The sequence below is a fragment of the Entelurus aequoreus genome, linkage group LG20 (genome assembly GCF_033978785.1).
Source record: "Entelurus aequoreus isolate RoL-2023_Sb linkage group LG20, RoL_Eaeq_v1.1, whole genome shotgun sequence".
Lineage (NCBI taxonomy): Eukaryota > Metazoa > Chordata > Actinopteri > Syngnathiformes > Syngnathidae > Entelurus > Entelurus aequoreus.
Genome location: NC_084750.1, coordinates 48,069,365 through 48,094,605, shown reverse-complemented (window position 1 = coordinate 48,094,605; position 25,241 = coordinate 48,069,365). Strand labels below are relative to the sequence as shown.

General features: G+C 38.7%; 3 protein-coding genes across 5 annotated transcripts in view; 2 read left to right on the top strand and 1 right to left on the bottom strand.

The window, feature by feature from the left end:
• The window catches only part of LOC133636352 (uncharacterized), a 31,965-nt gene extending 24,135 nt beyond the window's left edge, over positions 1 to 7,830 (top strand). For both annotated transcript variants that reach the window (XM_062030326.1, XM_062030328.1), the window contains exon 4: positions 6,717 to 7,830. In XM_062030326.1, coding sequence (XP_061886310.1) covers positions 6,717 to 6,877 — 161 coding nt within the window. In that variant the 3' untranslated portion in view covers positions 6,878 to 7,830. The remainder of the gene's footprint in view (positions 1 to 6,716) is intronic.
• The window catches only part of LOC133636327 (zinc finger protein 37-like), a 497,781-nt gene that overhangs the window by 249,548 nt on the left and 222,992 nt on the right, over positions 1 to 25,241 (bottom strand). The gene's annotated exons all lie outside the window — the stretch shown is intronic.
• The window catches only part of LOC133636328 (gastrula zinc finger protein XlCGF57.1-like), a 346,899-nt gene that overhangs the window by 314,961 nt on the left and 6,697 nt on the right, over positions 1 to 25,241 (top strand). The window lies entirely within an intron of this gene.

Here is a 25,241-nt window from a genome sequence, read left to right as displayed (position 1 = left end):
CAGGCGCACAAAGATTTGATGATTTTCCAAAACTTCTTTGGGTGTTTGAGGTTTTCAGTTGTTGTGGAGAAATACAATTATGATTTGACTTTCCGAAGGAGAGAGGTAAATGGATTTCTTAATTGTCTAAAATTCAACCAATCTGCTTCTAACCCTGACTTGCGTGCCCTGGCCCAAGCAGCATTACGCTCATGCAATACATCTGACAGGTCCGATGTAAACCACTGATTGTCACGTCCTTTAACCCTACATTTTCTAAAAGGGGCATGTTTGTTCACTATACTCAAGAAGTTTTCGTGAAAATATTTCCAAGCCAGTTCAACATTATCATAATGAGTATTTCTATCCCAATTAAAAAGATGCAAGTCATGTAAAAAAGCTTGCGTCTCAAATAATTTCATATTACGTTTTTCAAGAAGACGAAGCTTGCTTTTAGGAATCCTTGTGTCTCGCACTACTGCAATCACACAATGATCACTCACATCATTAGGGAAAACACCAGATGCAACACATTTAAAGGGCATATTTGTTAGAATTAAGTCAATGAGTGTAGCTTTTTGAGGGCATTTAGGATTAGGTCTTGTAGCTGAGTTAATTGTGTTAAATTTAGAGATTCACACTGTGCTTTCAAAGAGTCAGACACAGATGTGAGCCAGTCCCAGTTCAAATCACTATTTCATTGTATTTCAGTTGAGACAGAAGCTTCACAAGAGTAGATTGGGAATTACTAGGGGCAGATGGAGGCCTATAACACCCCACTACCATAATGTGGGGATTTCTAGCTAATTCAAGTTCAACTGCTAACAGTTCAAGTTATTTACTTACTGATTCAGAAAGCGCTAATTTAACATCAAACCTCTGCTTAATATATATGGCCACTCCACCACCTTTTCTTTGTCGGTTAGTACGATAGACATTATAGCCATGAATGTAAATATCTTTATCAAGCACAGATTGTTTAAGCCAAGTTTCAGATAAGACTACAATATCAGCATTTGTTGAGTTTATCCAGATCTTTATCATATCCAGTTTAGGGAGTAAACTCCGAACATTGATAAGAATAATCCCAAGACGAGATCTAGTTTTAAAATACGCAGGTGTAAAACATTGTGTAGGTGTATCAGGGCCTGGATTAGTCTCAACATTTCCTGAGAGCAATAACAATAATATAACTAAACATTTGCGCTTAAAATTACCATCTTTTGAGACTGTCTTTAATCTGTGAAAGTACTCAAAATAGGGGAGGATGCAGTATTGTTGACGTGATCTCTTAAAACAAGGAAACAATAAAAATGAATGGACTCTACCATAGTATGCAGCCATTTTGTTTTGTCCAAAATCACTGAAATCTTCAACTGAGATAAGGCCGGGGTTATTTTGTAGCTGCCACTGTGATGAAATGTCAAATTATCAAATATGTCAAACTGTGCATCTTGAAGTAGCATAGCTTGTGAGTGGGGGTGACCCGACCCATTTGGGACACCAGTAAAACCACACAAAAGTATAAAACACAATATAATAATTTGTGACATAGTGAGAGGAGAAGTTCCACTTGTTTTACCACTTTTGAAGATGTTAGCAGACAGGGCTGAAGACTAGCAACCAAGGCCGATGGGTGGAAGCCCGTAGACGAAGCCAATGGGTGGAGGCAAACAGCAGGCCGATGGAAGGCTAGTAGGCAGGTCGATGGTGGACGGTTAGCAGGCAGGCCGATGGTGGAAGGCTAGCAGGCAGGTTGACGGTGGAAGGCTAGCAGGCAGGTCGACGGCGGAAGGCTAGCAGGCAGGTCGATGGTGGAAGGCTGGTAGGCAGGTCGATGGTGGAAGGCTGGTAGGCAGGTCGATGGTGGAAGGCTAGCAGGCAGGTGGATGGTGGAAGGCTAGCAGTCAGGTCGATGGTGGAAGGCTAGCAGGCAGGTCAATGGTGGAAGGCTGATAGGCAGGTCGATGGTGGAAGGCTGGTAGGCAGGCCGATGGTGGAAGGCTAGCAGGCAGGTCGATGGTGGAAGGCTGGTAGGCAGGTCGATGGTGGAAGGCTAGCAGTCAGGTCGATGGTGAAGGCTAGGAGGCAGGTCGATGGTGAAGGCTAGCAGGCAGGTTGATGGTGGAAGGCTAGCAGGCAGGCCGATGGTGGAAGGCTAGCAGGCAGGTTGATGGTGGAAGGCTGGCAGGCAGGTTGATGGTGGAAGGCTAGCAGGCAGGTCGAGGGTGTGTCAGCATGTCTGTGATCTTTTATTTTAATTCTTTTTTAAAAATATATTTAATTATTTATTTATTTTAATTTTTTAATATTTTATTAATATTATTATTTTTATTTTTTAATTTTTTTAAATTTTTTCCCCTACCTCAGGGGGGGGACTTGGCGGGGCGGTTGCTGGTTGTTCCATCTCCATCGTTGGGGTCCCTGCGGGTGGGGTGGGTGGTTCCCGTGGCCCCGTGCTGGGTGGTCCTGTGGCGGCCGACTTGGGTGGGATGGCCGGGGGCTGGCCTCGCCGCGCTCTCGGGGCGTGGGGGGTGGGCTCATGGGGGCCCGGTTGCCGGTAGGGCGGGGGCGGTCTTCCCGTCCGGTTGCCGGGGGTCTCTAGGCCCCTCGGGCGGGGCGTCCCGCCTTTCTGCCCGTGTGGGGTGTGGTCTCTTGCTGGCTTGGGGTCTGGCTGTCCCCTGCTTTTCTCGTGCCTTGTCCTCTGCCGGGTGCATCTGTCTGCGGCCTGCTGCTGGCCCTTGTGGGCGGCGCGGTGGGCCGGGCTCTGGGGTTCCTGTCGCTGTCCGGCTTGGCTGCGTGGGGGCGGTGGTCCCTGGTTCCCTGGGCACCACACCTACTGTTTGTGGGTTGGGCTCTCGAGGAGGCTGGGGCCGTACTCTGGCTCCCGCACAAACTGGGAGTCAAATGTATTGTACATACAAATTCACACATACATACATACACACATACATAGGTACCTACGCTCCCACATACATATACAAATACAGTACATATTTACACACTCAAAGTTCGTACATCCACACGCACATTCATTATACAAACATACGCATACTGTACATATACACTCACTGTACAAACATACATATACACATACTGTACAAACACACATATACACATACTGTACATATACATTCACTGTTCAAACACACACATACACATACTGTACATATACATTCACTGTACAAGCACACATATACACATACTGTACACATACATTCACTGTACAAACACACATATACACATACTGTACATATACATTCACTGTTCAAACACACACATACACATACTGTACATATACATTCACTGTACAAGCACACATATACACATACTGTACACATACATTCACTGTACAAACACACATATACACCTACTGTACATATACATTCACTGTACGAACACACATTTACACATACTGTACATATACATTCACTGTACAAACACACATTTACACATACTGTACATATACATTCACTGTACAAACATACATATACACATACTGTACATATACATTCACTGTACAAACACACATTTACACATACTGTACATATACATTCACTGTACAAACATACATATACACATACTGTACATATACATTCACTGTACAAACATACATATACACATACTGTACATATACATTCACTGTACAAGCACACATATACACATACTGTACATATACAAGTACATATGCACACATACACTCATGCACATAATCACGTTTCATCAAACATATATTAACGTTGTTGCCCTAGGGTAAACTGGGTAACACATGGCACACTGACAAAGCTTAACCTATTGTTACTATAACAATCTACAAGGTTAATGTAGGTTGCTTCTCTTTCTTCCCCTCCATTTTTCTGCATTCTTTCGTATCTCAAGTTATCATTACGTATATGTATCGTTGCATTTAAAAGATTAAAGATTAATGTACCAATGATTGTCACACACACACTAGATGTGGTGAAATTTGTCCTCTGCATTTGTCCCATCCCCTTGGGGAGCAGTGGGCAGCAGCGGCGCCGCGCCCGGGAATCATTTGAACAATTGTATTGTTGATAATAAAGGTAAAGTATTGGTATTGTTCATTATCAATAGTACTATTTCTATTGGTATTCATATTGCTCCATTTTTAGTGTAATAATGCTCATTGTCATTTCTGTATTATTTTTTATTTTCGCTAACTGCTTATTTGCTATTACTTTTACCATCATATTTGTACATGTCGTATTTGCTGATGTTGCTCTATTGTTTTTGTTGTTGTTGTTGTGTTTGCTGTTGTTGTGTTTGTCTCTCTGTCTAATCCCCCTCTTGTCCCCACAATTCCCCCCTCTGTCTTCCTTTTTCTCTCTTTCTATCCCCTCCTGCTCCGGCCCGGCTGCACCAAATGATAATATAAATACATGTAATAAAGTCAAAATACAAGTAAGGCAACAAGAGAAGTATCCTACACTTCTCTTTTGTAAAGTAAATCTGAACAGCCGATATGGTCATCTACATCTGCTATATGATCATCTACATCTACTATATGATCATCTACATCAGCTATATGATCATCTACATCTACTATATGATCATCTACATCTACTATATGATCATCTACATCAGCTATATGATCATCTACATCTACTATATGATCATCTACATCTACTATATGATCATCTACATCTACTATATGATCATCTACATCTACTATATGATCATCTACATCAACTATATGATCATCTACATCTGCTATATGATCATCTACATCTACTATATGATCATCTACATCAGCTATATGATCATCTACATCTACTATATGATCATCTACATCTACTATATGATCATCTACATCTGCTATATGATCATCTACATCTGCTATATGATCATCTACATCTACTATATGATTATCTACATCTACTATATGATCATCTACATCAACTATATGATCATCTACATCTACTATATGATCATCTACATCAACTATATGATCATCTACATCTACTATATGATCATCTACATCTACTATATGATCATCTACATCAACTATATGATCATCTACATCTACTATATGATCATGTACATCTACTATATGATCATCTACATCAACTATACGATCATCTACATCTACTATACGATCATCTACATCTACTATACGATCATCTACATCTACTATACGATCATCTACATCTACTATACGATCATCTACATCAACTATATGATCATCTACATCTGCTATATGATCATCTACATCTGCTATATGATCATCTACATCTACTATATGATCATCTACATCTACTATATGATCATCTACATCAACTATATGATCATCTACATCAACTATATGATCATCTACATCTACTATATGATCATCTACATCTACTATATGATCATGTACATCTACTATATGATCATCTACATCAACTATATGATCATCTACATCAGCTATATGATCATCTACATCTACTATATGATCATCTACATCAGCTATATGATCATCTACATCTACTATATGATCATCTACATCTACTATATGATCATCTACATCAACTATATGATCATCTACATCAACTATATGATCATCTACATCAGCTATATGATCATCTACATCTACTATATGATCATCTACATCTACTATATGATCATCTACATCAGCTATATGATCATCTACATCAACTATATGATCATCTACATCTACTATATGATCATCTACATCTACTATATGATCATCTACATCTACTATATGATCATCTACATCAGCTATATGATCATCTACATCTACTATATGATCATCTACATCTAATATATGATCATCTACATCTACTATATGATCATCTACATCTACTATATGATCATCTACATCAGCTATATGATCATCTACATCAACTATATGATCATCTACATCTACTATATGATCATCTACATCAACTATATGATCATCTACATCTAATATATGATCATCTACATCTACTATATGATCATCTACATCAGCTATATGATCATCTACATCAACTATATGATCATCTACATCAGCTATATGATCATCTACATCAGCTATATGATCATCTACATCAGCTATATGATCATCTACATCTACTATATGATCATCTACATCAGCTATATGATCATCTACATCTACTATATGATCATCTACATCAGCTATATGATCATCTACATCTACTATATGATCATCTGCATCAGCTATATGATCATCTACATCTACTATATGATCATCTACTATATGATCATCTACATCTACTATATGATCATCTACTATATGATCATCTACATCAACTATATGATCATCTACATCTACTATATGATCTACATCTACTATATGATCATCTACTATATGATCATCTACATCAACTATATGATCATCTACATCTACTATATGATCATCTACATCTACTATATGATCATCTACATCTACTATATGATCATCTACTATATGATCATCTACATCAACTATATGATCATCTACATCTACTATATGATCATCTACATCTACTATATGATCATCTACATCTACTATATGATTTGCCTGAGAAGCTGGACAGGACAAAAAAATAAAATAAAAATAAAAATAAATTAAAAAAACACAAAAACTCAGACCTCGGGTAAGAACACACTGAACACGGAATAGACATGGCTGCCATCTTGGATTCCTATTCATGCTGTGCGAGTAAACCAAGCACAAGTTGCAACTTAGCAGGAACCAGGAAGTGTTGACCTAACTTGTTATCTTCCACTGCAAGTTGCCTCGCAGCAGCAGTTTCTGTCTTCCAGCCTGCTAAAACATCCAAGGACGGACTTCAAGTACCTCAACGAAGATAAGACGACAACACGCAGACAAAGTAGAGCCAGGGCGAAATCTCCAGCTCAGCACATTTGCATTGTGAATAATCACGTATTGTGATACTGGGGCTGCTTGCGTAATATGTGTCCCCTCCCCCTAGAAGCAGCCTCAGTGATGTTAACTAGGGAACTCCTGAATAAATAGAGGAGCACGTGGGACCGCCCCTCAGAGCGTGGTGGGAGACTGTAACTGAGTGTGCAGCCCCAAACGTTTCTCCTCATGAGCAAAATTAAACTCTGTCTCTGCCTGATTCCTTGCTTCTTGTCTCGTTTAATAGATAGTTCCGTGTTTGAACCTGACGTATTTGTATTCAGTCACGTGACTTCTTCCGGGAAGTGAAAAACTTGGTGGTCAACCAAGCCAAGATGGTTGTTGTGCAGCTAGCAACTCTCTGAATACACAAAGGGCCTAGATCAGGGGCATCAAACATACGGCCCACGGGCCGGATCAGGCCCTCCAACAGGTTTTATCCAGTCCGCGGGATGAGTTTGCTAAGTACAAAAATGAGTCGAAATTTTTGAATGAAAGAAACTGCTGTTCTAAATGTGTCCTCTAGATGTCGCAATAGCAATTCTTTGTATCTTTGTAGATGATGCTACATGTGTAAAACACAACTAAAACCCATGATGTTAGCGCACCAGTCGGGGAAAATGAGCAAACTACATCAATAACATCCTGTAATTGGATTTTGATATTATTTATTCATCTTGATAGATTTAAAATGAACACCAATGAGTTGACTGATGAACATTATCACATAATTGATTATGAAAGTGTAAAACAGGACAAATAAAGATAGAATACTATTGTATGTAAAAAAAAAACATGATTTTTACATTTTCAGAATGTGTTTGTTCTATTTTTAAACAAAGAAAACAATCTGCAGTTGTCTTTATTTTTAAGTTATCTTGCCGTCATTTTACCAGTCCGGCCCACTTGGGAGTAGATTTTTCTCCATGTGGCCCCCCATCTAAAATTAGTTTAAACACCCCTGGCCTAGATCTTCCTGCGAAAAGCAGATATGAGAAAAAAATCCAACTCAGAAACGGAATAGATCCCTAAGATTTGTTGAGTAATATCAAGGATTATCCGTCGGTGGCGTTCCCAGACATGTGGAACTATCTTGAGTTCCAGACGTCATTCTACACCACAAAGGAGATGAAAGCTTAAAAAGGCATGTATGGCTACAATTTATTTGTGTGTGGCTGGGTCAAGTCAAATAGTATCAAGACTCTCACGGAAAAATCATGCATGTAAGGTTGGATTTTATCATTCAACTTTGAGTCTTGCGAGGACGTCCATGTAAACAAACAAGGACTAGGACCCCACATCTGCCACCCGTGACTGCATATCCATTTAACTAACTAACTATTATTCAATCATCACCATATTTCATGTTTGTCCTGTTGTTGGTTAATAAAAGTCCACAACCATAAAAGACTTCCAGTAAGATGTGTAATAAGAGCTATAAATGATTTAGATATGATAGTTTTTATGCATATATTTGATTAGGCCAACCTCACATAATGTGGATGGTTGGCATAAGAGCTGCAATCTTCAATACAGTAACACCTCATTTGTTCTGCAGACGTCCAGCGGGTGTCAGCGGGGAGTCATGAAGAGGAGTGGCACACCAGTGTGGGACAGAAGGAGCTACAGGCCCCCTCCCACATTAAAGAGGAGCAGCTTCATGATGAAGATGAAGCTCAGTCCTTACAGCTTCATCACAGTCAAAGTGAGGAGAACAGAGGGGCGGAGCTTGTAAGTCAACACATCACAGAAGCTGATGGAGAGCATTGTGAAGATATAAAGTCAGAACCAGACAGCATCTTTGCTCCACTGTCAGACATGGACCACATGATGTCACACTCTTCTGATCACAGTGACCACATCCAAAAACCTTTGGAGAGTCAAAATGACTCGAAAGGTGATACGAGACATCACACTAACAACAAACACTTTGACTGCTCTCAATGTGGGAAATCATTTAGAAAGAAGAGTAATGTTACAGTACACATGAGAATACATACTGGAGAGAAACCTTTTTTTTGCTCTGTTTGTAAGAAGAGTTTCTCCAGAAAGCAACACATGACCACACACATGATAACACACACTGGAGAGAAACCTTTTCCTTGTTCTGTTTGTGCTAAAAGATTTTACACTAAGAAAGACATGATAACACACATGAGAACACACACAGGTGAGAAACCTTTTACTTGCTCTGTTTGTAAGAAGAGTTTCTCCACAAAGTGTATCATGACCACACACATGAGAACACATACTGGAGAGAAACCTTTTTTTTGCTCTGCTTGTAAGAAGAGTTTCTCCAGAAAGCAACACATGACAACACACATGATAACACACACTGGAGAGAAACCTTTTGCTTGTTCTGTTTGTGCTAAAAGATTTTACACTAAGAAAGACATGATAGTACACATGAGAACACACACAGGTGAGAAACCTTTTAGTTGCTCTGTTTGTAAGAAGAGTTTCTCCACAAAGCAAAGCATGACCACACACATGAGAACACACACTGGAGAGAAACATTTTCCTTGCTCAGCTTGTGCTAAAAGATTCAACACTAAGAATGACATGATATTACACATGAGAACACACACAGGTGAGAAACCTTTTACTTGCTCTGTATGTAAGAAGAGTTTCTCCAGAAAGGGTGACATGACCACACACATGAGAACACACACTGGAGAGAAACCTTTTACTTGCTCAGCTTGTGCTAAAAGATTCAACACTAAGAATGAAATTATATTGCACATGAGAACACACACTGGAGAGAAGACTTTTACTTGCTCTGTTTGTAAGAAAAGTTTCTCCAGAAAGCGTGACATGACCACACACATGAGAACACACACTGGAGAGAAACCGTTTGTGATAAGATGTTCAGGTTTAAGAATCAGGTGAGTAAACACAAGTGTGTAACAGTCATGGAAGCTGCAGGGTTGTAAAAAGACTTAAATAGTGATTGTGCTAAATGTAGTTTAAAAACACAGCATGTTTAATAAGAATGTATATTTGATGTTGTATGTAGTGCTTCTCATCTTCTAGTCTTATATGTTGTCCTGTAGTTACTGTTTAAGTTGTGTGCATGTATTGAATATTATATATGTAGCTACTATTTTATTTTATTTTATCATTGTTAAAGAGAGGACATCTTATTATTTTCATTAGTTTTATTCCACACATTTTTCCATTGCATTTTATTGTTATTATTCAACTAAAAGTATGAATAAATCAAATGGTTAACAAAATGTGGACTGTGGTAGATTAGCAGCATTGTTACATCATGGATGTTAACTACTGCAAAACATCAACAAAGAAGAAAAATGCTGAAGTTAGCAACACATCACTGTGCCCTCCCTTGTGGAGCGGGAGTTACACAGGTCCGGTGGCCATGGATGAAGTGCTGGCTGTCCAGAGTCGGGACCCGGGGTGGACCGCTCGCCTGTGCATCGGTTGGGGACATCTCTGCGCTGCTGACCCGTCTCCACTTGGGATGGTCTCCTGCTGGCCCCACTATAGACTGGACTGTCATTATTATGTTAGGTCCACTATGGACTGGACTCTCACACTATTATGTTAGATCCACTATGGACTGGACTCTCACACTATTATGTTAGATCCACTATAAACTGGACTGTCATTATTATGTTAGGTCCACTATGGACTGGACTCTCACACTATTATGTTAGATCCACTATGGACTGGACTCTCACACTATTATGTTAGATCCACTATGGACTGGACTGTCACACTATTATGTTAGATCCACTATGGACTGGACTCTCACACTATTATGTTAGATCCACTATGGACTGGACTCTCACTATTATGTTAGATCCACTACGGACTGGACTCTCACGCTATTTTGTTAGATCCACTATGGACTGGACTCTCACTATTATGTTAGATCCACTATGGACTGGACTGTCACTATTATGTTAGATCCACTATGGACTGGACTCTCACACTATTATGTTAGATCCACTATGGACTGGACTCTCACTATTATGTTAGATCCAGTATGGACTGGACTGTCATTATTATTAGTCTATAAAATCCTCTACACCTCCCTGATGCCGAAGTACATGTCAAACTACTTCCTTAACGTAAATGACCGCCATAACCACAACACCAGGGGGAGCTCCACTAAACCCAGATTCCGAACTAACAAAGGTCTTAACTCATTCTCTTTCTATGCCACATCAATGTGGAATGCGCTCCCAACAGGTATAAAAGAAAGGGCATGTCTATCCTCCTTCAAAACCGCAATAAAAGTTCACAAGGCAGCTACAACACTAAACTAACACCCTCCCGGATTGCTAATAATCAAAGGTAAACAATCAAATGCAGATACTTTTTCTGTTTCTTATGCCTTCTGATCTCTCTCTCTCTCTCTCTCTCTCTCTCTCTCTCTCTCTCTCTCTCTCTCTCTCTCTCTCTCTCTCTCTCTCTCTCTCTCTCTCTCTCTCTCTCTCTATGTCCACTACTTGATGTCCATATCCAACCCCCCCCCCCTAACCCCCCCCCCGCCCTCTCCACACCCCTGATTGTAAATAATGTAAATCATTCAATGTGATTATCTTGTGTGATGACTGTATTATGATGATAGTATATATGATAGTATATATCTGTATCATGAATCAATTTAAGTGGACCCCGACTTAAACAAGTTGAAAAACTTATTGGGGTGTTACCATTTAGTGGTCAATTGTACGGAATATGTACTTCACTGTGCAACCTACTAATAAAAGTATCTCTATGTTAGGTCCACTATGGACTGGACTCTCACACTATTATGTTAGATCCACTATGGACTGGACTCTCACACTATTATGTTAGATCCACTATGGACTGGACTCTCACACTACTATGTTAGATCCACTATGGACTGGACTCTCACACTATTATGTTAGATCCACTATGGACTGGACTCTCACTATTATGTTAGATCCACTATGGACTGGACTCTCACACTATTATGTTAGATCCACTATGGACTGGACTCTCACACTATCAATCAATCAATCAATGTTTATTTATATAGCCCTAAATCACAAGTGTCTCAAAGGGCTGTACAAGCCACAACGACATCCTCGGTACAGAGCCCACATACGGGCAAGGAAAAACTCACCCCAGTGGGACGTCGGTGAATGACTATGAGAAACCTTGGAGAGGACCGCATATGTGGGTAACCCCCCCCTCTAGGGGAGACCGAAAGCAACGGATGTCGAGTGGGTCTGACATAACATTGTGAAAGTCCAGTCCACAGTGGATCCAACACATCAGCGGGAGTCCAGTCCACAGCGGGGCCAACAGGAAACCATCCCGAGCGGAGACGGGTCAGCAGCGCAGAGATGTCCCCAACCGATGCACAGGCTAGTGGTCCACCCGGGGTCCCGACTCTGGACAGCCAGCACTTCATCCATGGCCACCGGACCTATGCAACTCCCCCTCGCAAGGGACAGGGGAGAAGAGGAGAGAAGAAAAGAAACGGCAGATCAACTGGTCTAAAAAAGGGGGGGTCTATTTAAAGGCTAGATTATACAAATGAGTTTTAAGATGGGACTTAAATGCTTCTACTGAGGTAGCATCTCTAACTGTTACCGGGAGGGCATTCCAGAGTACTGGAGCCCGAATAGAAAACGCTCTATAGCCCGCAGACTTTTTTTTGGCTCTGGGAATCACTAATAAGCCGGAGTTCTTTGAACGCAGATTTCTTGTCGGGACATATGGTACAATACAATCGGCGAGATAGGCTGGAGCTAAACCGTGTAATATTTTATACGTAAGTAGTAAAACCTTAAAGTCGCATCTTAAGTGCACAGGAAGCCAGTGCAGGTGAGCCAGTATAGGCGTAATATGATCAAACTTTCTTGTTTTTGTCAAAAGCCTTGCAGCCGCATTTTGTACCAACTGTAATCTTTTAATGCTAGACATAGGGAGGCCCGAAAATAATACGTTACAGTAATCGAGACGAGACGTAACGAACGCATGAATAATGATCTCAGCGTCGCTAGTGGACAAGATGGAACGAATTTTAGCGATATTACGGAGATGAAAGAAGGCCGTTTTAGTAACACTCTTAATGTGTGACTCAAACGAGAGAGTTGGGTCGAAGATAATACCCAGATTCTTTACCGAGTCTCCTTGTTTAATTGTTTGGTTGTCAAATGTTAAGGTGGTATTATTAAATAGATGTTGGTGTCTAGCAGGACCGATAATCAGCATTTCCGTTTTCTTAACGTTGAGTTGCAAAAAGTTAGCGGACATCCATTGTTTAATTTCATTAAGACACGCCTCCATCACACATGCATGCATACAACATGATACATCAAACATGCATGCATACAACATGATACATCACACATGCATGCATACAACATGATACATCACACATGCATGCGTACAACACGATACATCACACATGCATGCATACAACATGATACATCACACATGCATGCATACAACATGATACATCACACATGCATGCATACAACATGATACATCACACATGCATGCATACAAAATGATACATCACACATGCATGCATACAACATGATACATCACACATGCATGCATACAACATGATACATCACACATGCATGCATACATCTTGATACATCACACATGCATGCATACAACTTGATACATCACACATGCATGCATACAACATGATACATAAAAAATGCATGCATGCATACAACATGATACATCACACATGCATGCATGCATACAACATGATACTTAAAAAATGCATGCATGCATACAACATGATACATCACACATGCATGCATGCATACAACATGATGCATCACACATGCATGCATACAACATGATACATCACACATGCATGCATACAACATGATACATCACACATGCATGCATACAACATGATACATCACACATGCATGCATACAACATGATACATCACACATGCATGCATACAACATGATACATCACACATGCATGCATACAACATGATACATCACACATGCGTGCATACAACATGATACATCACACATGCGTGCATACAACATAATACATCAAACATGCGTGCATACAACATGATACATCACACATGCATGCATACAACATGATACATCACACATGCATGCATACAACATGATACATCACACATGCATGCATACAACATGATACATCACACATGCATGCATACAACATAATACATCAAACATGCATGCATACAACATGATACATCACACATGCATGCATACAACATGATGCATCACACATACATGCATACAACATGATACATCACACATGCATGCATACAACATGATACATCACACATGCATCCATACAACATGATACATCACACATGCATGCATACAACATGATACATCACACATGCTTGCATACAACATGATACATCACACATGCATGCATACAACATGATACATCACACATGCATGCGTACAACATGATACATCACACATGCATGCGTACAACATGATACATCACACATGCATGCATACAACATGATACATCACACATGCATGCATACAACATGATACATCAAACATGCATGCATACAACATGATACATCACACATGCATGCATACAACACGATACATCACACATGCATGCGTACAACACGATACATCACACATGCATGCGTACAACACGATACATCACACATGCATGCATACAACATGATACATCACACATGCATGCATACAACATGATACATCACACATGCATGCATACAACATGATACATCACACATGCATGCATACCGTATTTCCTTGAATAGCCGCAGGGGCGTTAATTAATTTAAAACCTCCTGTCACACCTGCGTTTACCGGAAACCGGCGGGATGGCCGTGCATGCGGTAATTATTTTAAAACCTCTTCTCACTCCGGCGTTTACCAAAAGGAATCCATAAAATTTAGGCGTGCGCTTTGAGTGTGATGTAAGCATACCATCATGAAAAGCACATTTAATTAACAAAAACGTTATTATGGTCTTACCTGTACTTATAAATGGAGTCCATTTGCAGCTCCTTCTGACCAAAAGCATCAATAACTTGTTTATAGAAGTCTTCCTTATTTTCTTTCTTCAGTTTTAAAAGTCTCTGTTTCGATGGAGATATTCCTTTAATTATTACCTCCTGCTTCGATTGAAAGTCCAGTTTAGAAAACTGTTTTATTTTAGATACCTGTATGTGATCCTCCAAGTTAGAAGTTCAGGCAGAGGGAAAAAATAAATCTCTTGCTGCGTGTGTTCACTTCTTCTGCAGTACAGGAAGTCGCAAGAAGGATCACTAGCGCGGCAGCGCCCTCTACCACCAGGAGGCGGGAGTGATTTAATGACTTATACAGTATTTCACACACGCAGCTACGGTATATTAATAAAACATAGCTGCTTACTGTTCTCTTTAGCATACTGTACCGGTATTCAATAGCTTGAACCTTAAATCCTACTGAAAAGCTCTTTATCTTTTTTCCTTTGTGCGATAGTAAACTACTGAAATCAGCTTCCTCCATTTTGAAAAGGAGGACAGATGCGTCACTCGTGACGTAACTAATTTGACCCGGTGGAAGTTCTAGCCATATGCTAAATATTTTGCGAAACGAGTTTGACCCGGCGAAAATTATAGACATGCGATAATAAAATTAATATTTTGCGAAACGAATTTGATCCAGCTTCAATAATAAACCGGCGATAAGGCCAAGCATGCGTTAATTATTTTGAGAAACGAGTTTGACCCGGCAGTAATTCTAGACGTGCGAATACTATATTCCCTGCGCCAATTCAAGGAAATACGGTACAACATGATACATCACACATGCATGCATACATCTTGATACATCACACATGCATGCATACAACTTGATACATCACACATGCATGCATACAACATGATACATAAAAAATGCATGCATGCATACAACATGATACATCACACATGCATGCATGCATACAACATGATACATCACACATGCATGCATACAACATGATACATCACACATGCATGCATACAACATGATACATCACACATGCATGCATACAACATGATACATCACACATGCATGCATACAACATGATACATCACACATGCATGCATGCATACAACATGATACATCACACATGCATGCATGCATACAACATGATACATCACACATGCATGCATACAACATGATACATCACACATGCATGCATACAACATGATACATCACACACGCATGCATACAACATGATACATCACACACGCATGCATACAACATGATACATCACACATGCATGCATACAACATGATACATCACACATGCATGCATACAACATGATACATCACACATGCATGCATACAACATGATACATCACACATGCATGCATACAACATGATACATCACACATGCATGCATACAACATGATACATCACACATGCATGCATGCATACAACATGATACATCACACATGCATGCATGCATACAACATGATGCATCACACATGCATGCATGCATACAACATGATACATCACACATGCATGCATACAACATAATACATCAAACATGCATGCATACAACATGATACATCACACATGCATGCATACAACATGATACATCACACATGTATGCATACAACATGATACATCACACATGCATGCATACAACATGATACATCACACATGCATGCATACAACATGATACATCACACATGCTTGCATACAACATGATACATCACACATGCATGCATACAACATGATACATCACACATGCATGCGTACAACATGATACATCACACATGCATGCGTACAACACGATACATCACACATGCATGCGTACAACATGATACATCACACATGCATGCATACAACATGATACATCACACATGCATGCATACAACATGATACATCAAACATGCATGCATACAACATGATACATCACACATGCATGCATACAACATGATACATCACACATGCATGCGTACAACACGATACATCACACATGCATGCGTACAACATGATACATCACACATGCATGCATACATCATGATACATCACACATGCATGCATACAACATGATACATCACACATGCATGCATACATCTTGATACATCACACATGCATGCATACAACTTGATACATCACACATGCATGCATACAACATGATACATAAAAAATGTATGCATGCATACAACATGATACATCACACATGCATGCATGCATACAACATGATACATCACACATGCATGCATACAACATGATACATCACACATGCAGGCATACAACATGATACATCACACATGCATGCATACAACATGATACATCACACATGCATGCATACAACATGATACATCACACATGCATGCATGCATACAACATGATACATCACACATGCATGCATGCATACAACATGATACATCACACATGCATGCATACAACATGATACATCACACATGCATGCATACAACATGATACATCACACACGCATGCATACAACATGATACATCACACACGCATGCATACAACATGATACATCACACATGCATGCATACAACATGATACATCACACATACATGCATACAACATGATACATCACACATGCATGCATACAACATGATACATCACACATGCATGCATACAACATGATACATAGCACATGCATGCATACAACATGATACATCACACATGCATGCATACAACATGATACATCACACATGCATGCATGCATACAACATGATACATCACACATGCATGCATGCATACAACATGATACATCACACATGCATACAACATGATACATCACACATGCATGCATACAACATGATACATCACACACGCATGCATACAACATGATACATCACACACACATGCATACAACATGATACATCACACACGCATGCATACAACATTATACATCACACACGCATGCATACAACATTATACATCACACACGCATGCATACAACATGATACATCACACATGCATGCATACAACATGATACATCACACATGCATGCATACAACATGATACATCACACATGCATGCATACAACATGATACATCACGCATGCATGCATGCATGCATACAACATGATACGTCACACATGCATGCATACATCATGATACATCACACATGCATGCATACAACATGATACATTACACATGCATGTATACAACATGATACATCACACATGCATGCATACAACATGATACATCACACATGCATGCATGCAACATGATACATCACACATGCATGCATACAACATGATACATCACACATGCATGCATACAACATGATACATCACACATGCATGCATACAACATGATACATCACACATGCATGCATACAACATGATACATCACACATGCATGCATACAACATGATACACCACACATGCATGCATACAAAATGATACATCACACATGCATGCATACAACATGATACATCACACATGCGTGCATACAACATGATACATCACACATGCGTGCATACAACATGATACATCACACATGCGTGCATCAACATGATACATCACACATGCGTGCATACAACATGATACATCACACATGCGTGCATACAACATGATACATCACACATGCGTGCATACAACATGATACATCACACATGCATGCATACAACATGATACATCACACATGCGTGCATACAACATGATGCATCACACATGCGTGCATACAACATGATACATCACACATGCGTGCATACAACATGATACAGCACACATGCGTGCATACAACATGATACAGCACACATGCGTGCATACAACATGATACATCAAACATGCGTGCATACAACATGATACATCACACATGCGTGCATACAACATGATGCATCACACATGCGTGCATACAACATGATACATCAAACATGCATGCATACAACATGATGCATCACACATGCATGCATACAACATGATGCATCACACATGCATGCATACAACATGATACATCACACATGCATGCGTACAACATGATACATCACACATGCATGCGTACAACATGATACATCACACATGCATGCGTACAACATGATGCATCACACATGCATGCATACAACATGATGCATCAAACATGCATGCATACAACATGATGCATCACACATGCATGCATACAACATGATGCATCACACATGCATGCATACAACATGATACATCACACATGCATGCATACAACATGATACATCACACATGCATGCATACAACATGATACATCACATATGCATGCATACAACATGATACATCACACATGCGTGCATACAACATGATACATCACACATGCGTGCATACAACATGATACATCACACATGCGTGCATACAACATGATACATCACACATGCGTGCATACAACATGATACATCACACATGCGTGCATACAACATGATACATCACACATGCGTGCATACAACATGATACATCACACATGCGTGCATACAACATGATACATCAAAATGCGTGCATACAACATGATACATCACACATGCGTGCATACAACATGATACATCACACATGCGTGCATACAACATGATACATCAAACATGCGTGCATACAACATGATACATCAAACATGCGTGCATACACCATGATACATCACACATGCGTGCATACAACAAGATACATCACACATGCATGCATACAACATGATACATCACACATGCATGCATACAACATTATACATCACACATGCATGCATACAACATGATACATCACACAAGCATGCATACAACTTGATACATCACACATGCATGCATACAACATGATACATCACACATGCATGCATACAACATGATACATCACACATGCATGCATACAACATGATACATCACACATGCATGCATACAACATGATACATCACACATGCATGCATACAACATGATACATCACACATGCATGCATACAACATGATACATCACACATGCATGCATACAACATGATACATCACACATGCATGCATACAACATGATACATCACACATGCATGCATACAACATGATACATCACACATGCATGCATGCATACAACATGATACATCACACATGCATGCAGGCATACAACATGATACATCACACATGCATGCATACAACATGATACATCACACACGCATGCATACAACATGATACATCACACACGCATGCATACAACATGATACATCACACACGCATGCATACAACATGATACATCACACACGCATGCATACAACATGATACATCACACACGCATGCATACAACATGATACATCACACACGCATGCATACATCATGATACATCACACATGCATGCATACAACATGATACATCACACATGCATGTATACAACATGATACATCACACATGCATGCATACAACATGATACATCACACATGCATGCATACAACATGATACATCACACATGCATGCATACAACCTGATACATCACACATGCATGCATACAACATGATACATCACACATGCATGCATACAACATGATACATCACACATGCATGCATACAACATGATAGATCACACATGCATGCATACAACATGATACATCACACATGCATGCATACAACATGATACACCACACATGCATGCATACAAAATGATACATCACACATGCATGCATACAACATGATACATCACACATGCGTGCATACAACATGATACATCACACATGCGTGCATACAACATGATACATCACACATGCGTGCATCAACATGATACATCACACATGCGTGCATACAACATGATACATCACACATGCGTGCATACAACATGATACATCACACATGCATGCATACAACATGATACATCACACATGCGTGCATACAACATGATACATCACACATGCGTGCATACAACATGATACAGCACACATGCGTGCATACAACATGATACATCAAACATGCGTGCATACAACATGATACATCACACGTGCATGCATACAACATGATACATTACACGTGCATGCATACAACATGATGCATCAAACGTACATGCATACAACATGATGCATCACACATGCATGCATACAACATGATGCATCACACATGCATGCATACAACATGATGCATCACACATGCATGCATACAACATGATACATCACACATGCATGCATACAACATGATGCATCACACATGCATGCGTACAACATGATACATCACACATGCGTGCATACAACATGATACATCACACATGCATGCATACAACATGATACATCACGCATGCGTGCATACAACATGATACATCACACATGCGTGCATACAACATGATACATCACACATGCGTGCATACAACATGATACATCACACATGCGTGCATACAACATGATACATCAAACATGCGTGCATACAACATGATACATCACACATGCGTGCATACAACATGATACATCACACATGCATGCATACAACATGATACATCAAACATGCATGCATACAACATGATACATCAAACATGCATGCATACAACATGATACATCACACATGCATGCATACAACATGATACATCACACATGCATGCATACAACGTGATACATCACACATGCATGCATACAACATGATACATCACACATGCATGCATACAACATGATACATCACACATGCATGCATACAACATGATACATCACACATGCATGCATACAACATGATACATCACACATGCATGCATACAACATGATACATCACACATGCATGCATACAACATGATACATCACACATGCATGCATACAACATGATACATCACACATGCATGCATACAACATGATACATCACAATTTCCAGTTTGTCTATTCAACATGTTGGAAAAGGAGTAGGAAGAAGCAGAGCTTATTTAATCCTACCACTTTTCTTTTACATAACAGTTGCTAACACTTTTGTTGACTTCCTGTTGTCAATGTATTCACAATATACTCCATAAGTAATCACAATACAAATAAATCAATAATAATGAGTGAAGTAAGTTATATTTCATATGGTGAGATGAGTAAGATGATGTAGAAAATGAATGATGGATGAAATAAATTGAGAATGTTTATCATGGTTCTTCTTCTTTGTACTTTGTAAACACTTTAAGTGTGAAGAGTTTCTTGAAGTGGATCATATTAGTACATTGTTTGATTGCTTTGCTTCATCCATTCCATCATTTAATTCCACATACTGATATACTGAAGGTCTTAAGTGTTGTACGTGCATACAAATGTTTTAATTACATTTTTCTCTAAATTATATTTCTCCTCTTTTTTAGATAATTGTTGTACATTCTTGGCTAGCAGGTTATAGTTTGCTTTGTGTATCATTTTAGCTGTTTGCAAATTCACTATGTGGTGGAATTTCAGTATTTGTGATTGAATAAATAAAGTGTTTGTATGTTCTCTATATCCAACATGATGTATTATTATAACTGATCTTTTTTGTAACACAGTTAATGAATGAAGTGTACTTTTGTACTTATTTCCCATATTTCTACACAATAAGTCAGATATGTAACACTAGTGAGCAGTAGAGAATATGAAGTCATTTTTGGTCTAGAACATGTTTTGCTTTATTCATTTATGACGTGTTTCTTGCTACTTTATGTTGTATATTTTTTACATGACATTTCCAGTTCAATTTATCATTAATTATTATATCTAGAAATGTGGTTTCATTTACTCTTTCAATTTCTATTCCGTCTATTTGTATTTGTGTCTGACTTTCTCTTCTACTGTTACCAAATAGCATTATTTTACTTTTACTGAGATTCAAAGATTGTCAAAGCATCTTTTTAATGTGTTCATTTCTTCTGTTATTATTTGTATTACCGTATCTTCTGTGTGTTCTCTCCTGAACAAAACACTGTTGTATTATCTGCAAATAATACTAACTTTAAATCTTTTTAACTTTACAAATGTCATTTATATAGAGATTGAATAATGTAGGTCCTAGTATTGATCCCTGAGGTACACCACAGGATATATTTAGTGTTGTAGAAGTGTGTTGGCCTAGCTTCACGTATTGTTTCCTGTTGGTTAAATAACTTCTTATCCAGTTTAAGACCAACCCTCGGATGCCAGATCCTTCTAGTTTTTGGATGAAAATATTGTGATTAATTGTGTCAAATGCTTTAGTTAGATCCAACAACACTGCTGCTGCACAGTTTTTACTATCTATTGCATTGCTCATTTCTTCTGTCATTTCAATTAAAGCCATCAAAGTTGAAACATTAGCTGTGTATCCATATTGGTTCTCTTCTAGTATTCTATGTTTGTTTGTGGAACTCTCTAATCTGTTATTGGACACTTTTTCAATGATTTTAGAAAACTGTGGAAGTCAAGAAAAAAGGTCTATAATTTGTAAATTGGTGTTTGTCTCCAGTCTTATAAATTGGTGCAACTTTAGCTATTTTCATTGTGTTTGGGTATTTGAAATGATAGGTTACTAATTTACATGAATGGTCCTGAGATCTCTTCTAGAACCTTTTTTATGGTTTCCATATCAATTCCATTACAACCAGTTAAAGTCTTAGATTACAGGATTATAACTATTTCCTCCTGTGTCACATTACTGAGGAACATGGAGTTGGGATTTGGCTCTATGGTATCATTATAGTCCTCAATTGAAACTGGGTCTGGAATCCTTTCTTCCAATTTTGGTCCAATATTTACAAAGTAATTATTGAAGCTTTCAACTACTTCCTTCATGTTGTCATTATTTGTGTTTCCGCCTAAGAAGTATTGGGGGTAATCCCCCCAAATATAAGCTTTGGCTTCAGCTTATTCCTTTTTCTGTCATTCTTTTTCTTTTCTTTTTGTGTGTAAATGTGTATGATTGTTAAATATGTATCATCTGTACAGTTAAACTGCTCACACAGAATGGTTGATGGTTGATTATATGATGGAAATAAACTTATTTCATTAAAATAAACATATGGGAAGCAGGTTGTCTTACGTCAGCACCAGAAGTGGTAAAATCAGCTGCTCACCTGGCAGGTTTTTTGGGGATGAATAGGGAAGTCCTTCTTTAGCTGCCGTCTTGTTTTATCAAGTATTGCTGCCTTTGCACCTGTCAATGTTCACTTTTGTATGCACATTAAATCAACAACACATCTTGACTTTGGAGCAATGTTCACAGACTCTAGTATTTGGCTCTCTATTAGATGTGACAGTGCCTACCTCTTTAGGACCACCCTTTCTAGATATATAAAGATGTGTATTTACAACATTAATATGTACATACTATGCAAATATAAAAAGGTACGCTTTTAGTTAATTTTAATAAGTTTTGTTTTAAATGTTTTGTTTGTATTTGGTTTTTAATCTTCATTATTTACTTCAAGTTATTACAGTATGTCTCTATATACATATTTATTTGATACATTTTGGCCAAAGGAGGCACATTTCAATTTCTTACTCACACTTGTTATTACATATGTTGACCAGAGGGGGATGAATAGGGAATTCCTTTTTTAGTCCTTATTTATCTGCCGTCTTGTTTTATCATATTTTGCTGCCTTTGCACCTGTCAAGGTTCAGTTTTTATGCACATTAAATCAACAAAAAATCCGTTCACATACTCTAGTATTAGATGCAATGTTATTGGGACCATGATTTATGTCATCACTTGTTCACACCTCCTCATATGGAAGATACTTTTCCTTCTTAATGTCTCAAGAACACACACACACACATTATTGTACGTGTGACCTTATTGACAACCTCTGAAAAATGTCTCCAGCATTTTTATATATAAAGATTTATATTTACAACATTAATAATATATACATTCTATGCAAATATAAAAAAGGTAAGCTTTTATTATTTACTTCGTTATTACAGTCTCTCTCTCTCTCTCTCTCTCTCTCTCTCTCTCTCTCTCTCTCTCTCTCTCTCTCTCTCTCTCTCTCTCTCTCTCTCTCTCTCTCTCTCTCTCTATATATATATATATATATATATATATATATATATATATATATATATTGTTTTGATTCATTTCAATATCTTACATACACTTGTTATTACAAACCCCGTTTCCATATGAGTTGGGAAATGGTGTTAGATGTAAATATAAACGGAATACAATGATTTGCAAATCCTTTTTAACCCATATTCAATTGAATGCACTACAAAGACAACATATTTGATGTTCAAACTCATAAACTTTTTTTTTTTTGCAAATAATAATTAACTTAGAATTTCATGGCTGCAACACGTGACAAAGTAGTTGGGAAAGGGCATTGTACAGCCCTTACCTTTGGGCTGGTACCGAGGGCTACTGTGTTGACCAGTTTGACGCGTGAAAATAATAGAATGTCCAGTACTGTAGAACTGTGTTTGGATATGACAATCCGTTTATTCCAGCTATCTAATTTAAATCAAATGTAAATTCTATAACAGTTTGCTGACCTTGATTGGCACATTGTCACAGCATTGTCACCACATGACACGATACGACATGACACGAACACGACCACGTCA